The 882-nt window shown below is 35.4% G+C and overlaps 1 protein-coding gene across 2 annotated transcripts in view; it reads right to left on the bottom strand.

Annotated features, from left to right (window-relative positions):
- Positions 1-882, bottom strand: part of LOC106874651 (QRFP-like peptide receptor) — a 55,556-nt gene that overhangs the window by 19,961 nt on the left and 34,713 nt on the right. For both annotated transcript variants that reach the window (XM_052969716.1, XM_014922445.2), the window contains exon 5: positions 661-782. In XM_052969716.1, coding sequence (XP_052825676.1) covers positions 661-782 — 122 coding nt within the window. The remainder of the gene's footprint in view (positions 1-660; positions 783-882) is intronic.

The following is an 882-nucleotide window of genomic DNA, read 5'->3' as shown; positions in this document are numbered from 1 at the left end:
ATATATACATATATATATATATATATACATATATTATACATATATACGACGGGCTTCTTTCAGTTTCCGTCTACCAAATCAACTCACAAGGCTTTGGTCGGCTCGAGGCTATAGTTGAAGACACTTGCCCAAGGTGCCACGCAGTGGGACTGAACCCGGAACCATGTGGTTGGTAAGCAAGCTACTTACCACACAGCCACTCCTGCGCCTGTTAGTAATAATAAGGTTAGTCAGAAGAAAAGAAGGAATTGTTTTTTAATTTATTTAACAGATATAGAAACTCTTCAAATCTTCTATGAAATGGAATGGAATGGAATAAGATAAACAGAGTAAAGTGTTTACGTTATTATATTTAAGAACTTTTCGTCCAGAAAGAAACTGTGTGGAAGTTTGTCGGCAGGACTGTACATGTAATTCAATGGTTCAGCTTTGTTTGAGAATATCTTAAGTGTATGTTTTGGGGGAATACCCAACCACTTACAGAGTAATAAAATGAATAGGTAGTTCGGTTGGTCGAATTTTCATTGCTGAAACCGACAGAGATCCAGGAATTTACATACACAGTGACACACGTAAACACCAAGAACATATACATAGATACTGTTATACACAATTCAGAAGAATAAGTTAGTAAGACTAATTAATAATGTTTGCCCTCACCTTTCCAGGCTTATAACGCACATTGTGATAATGGAGAAGACAAAGGTGAAATCCCGTATATAGTACATCAGCTTACAAACGGCATCTGCCAAATTGTTCACAGCTTTCAATGTTTCAGCAAGCTGAATAGAAATCGAAAAGTGAAATATTGTGAGTAAACATATAAAAACACACACACATGTGTATGTGTGTGTGTGTATATATATGTATATATATATATAT

Source organism: Octopus bimaculoides, chromosome 7, assembly GCF_001194135.2.
Source record: "Octopus bimaculoides isolate UCB-OBI-ISO-001 chromosome 7, ASM119413v2, whole genome shotgun sequence".
Lineage (NCBI taxonomy): Eukaryota > Metazoa > Mollusca > Cephalopoda > Octopoda > Octopodidae > Octopus > Octopus bimaculoides.
This window is presented reverse-complemented; position numbering and strand designations above follow the sequence as displayed.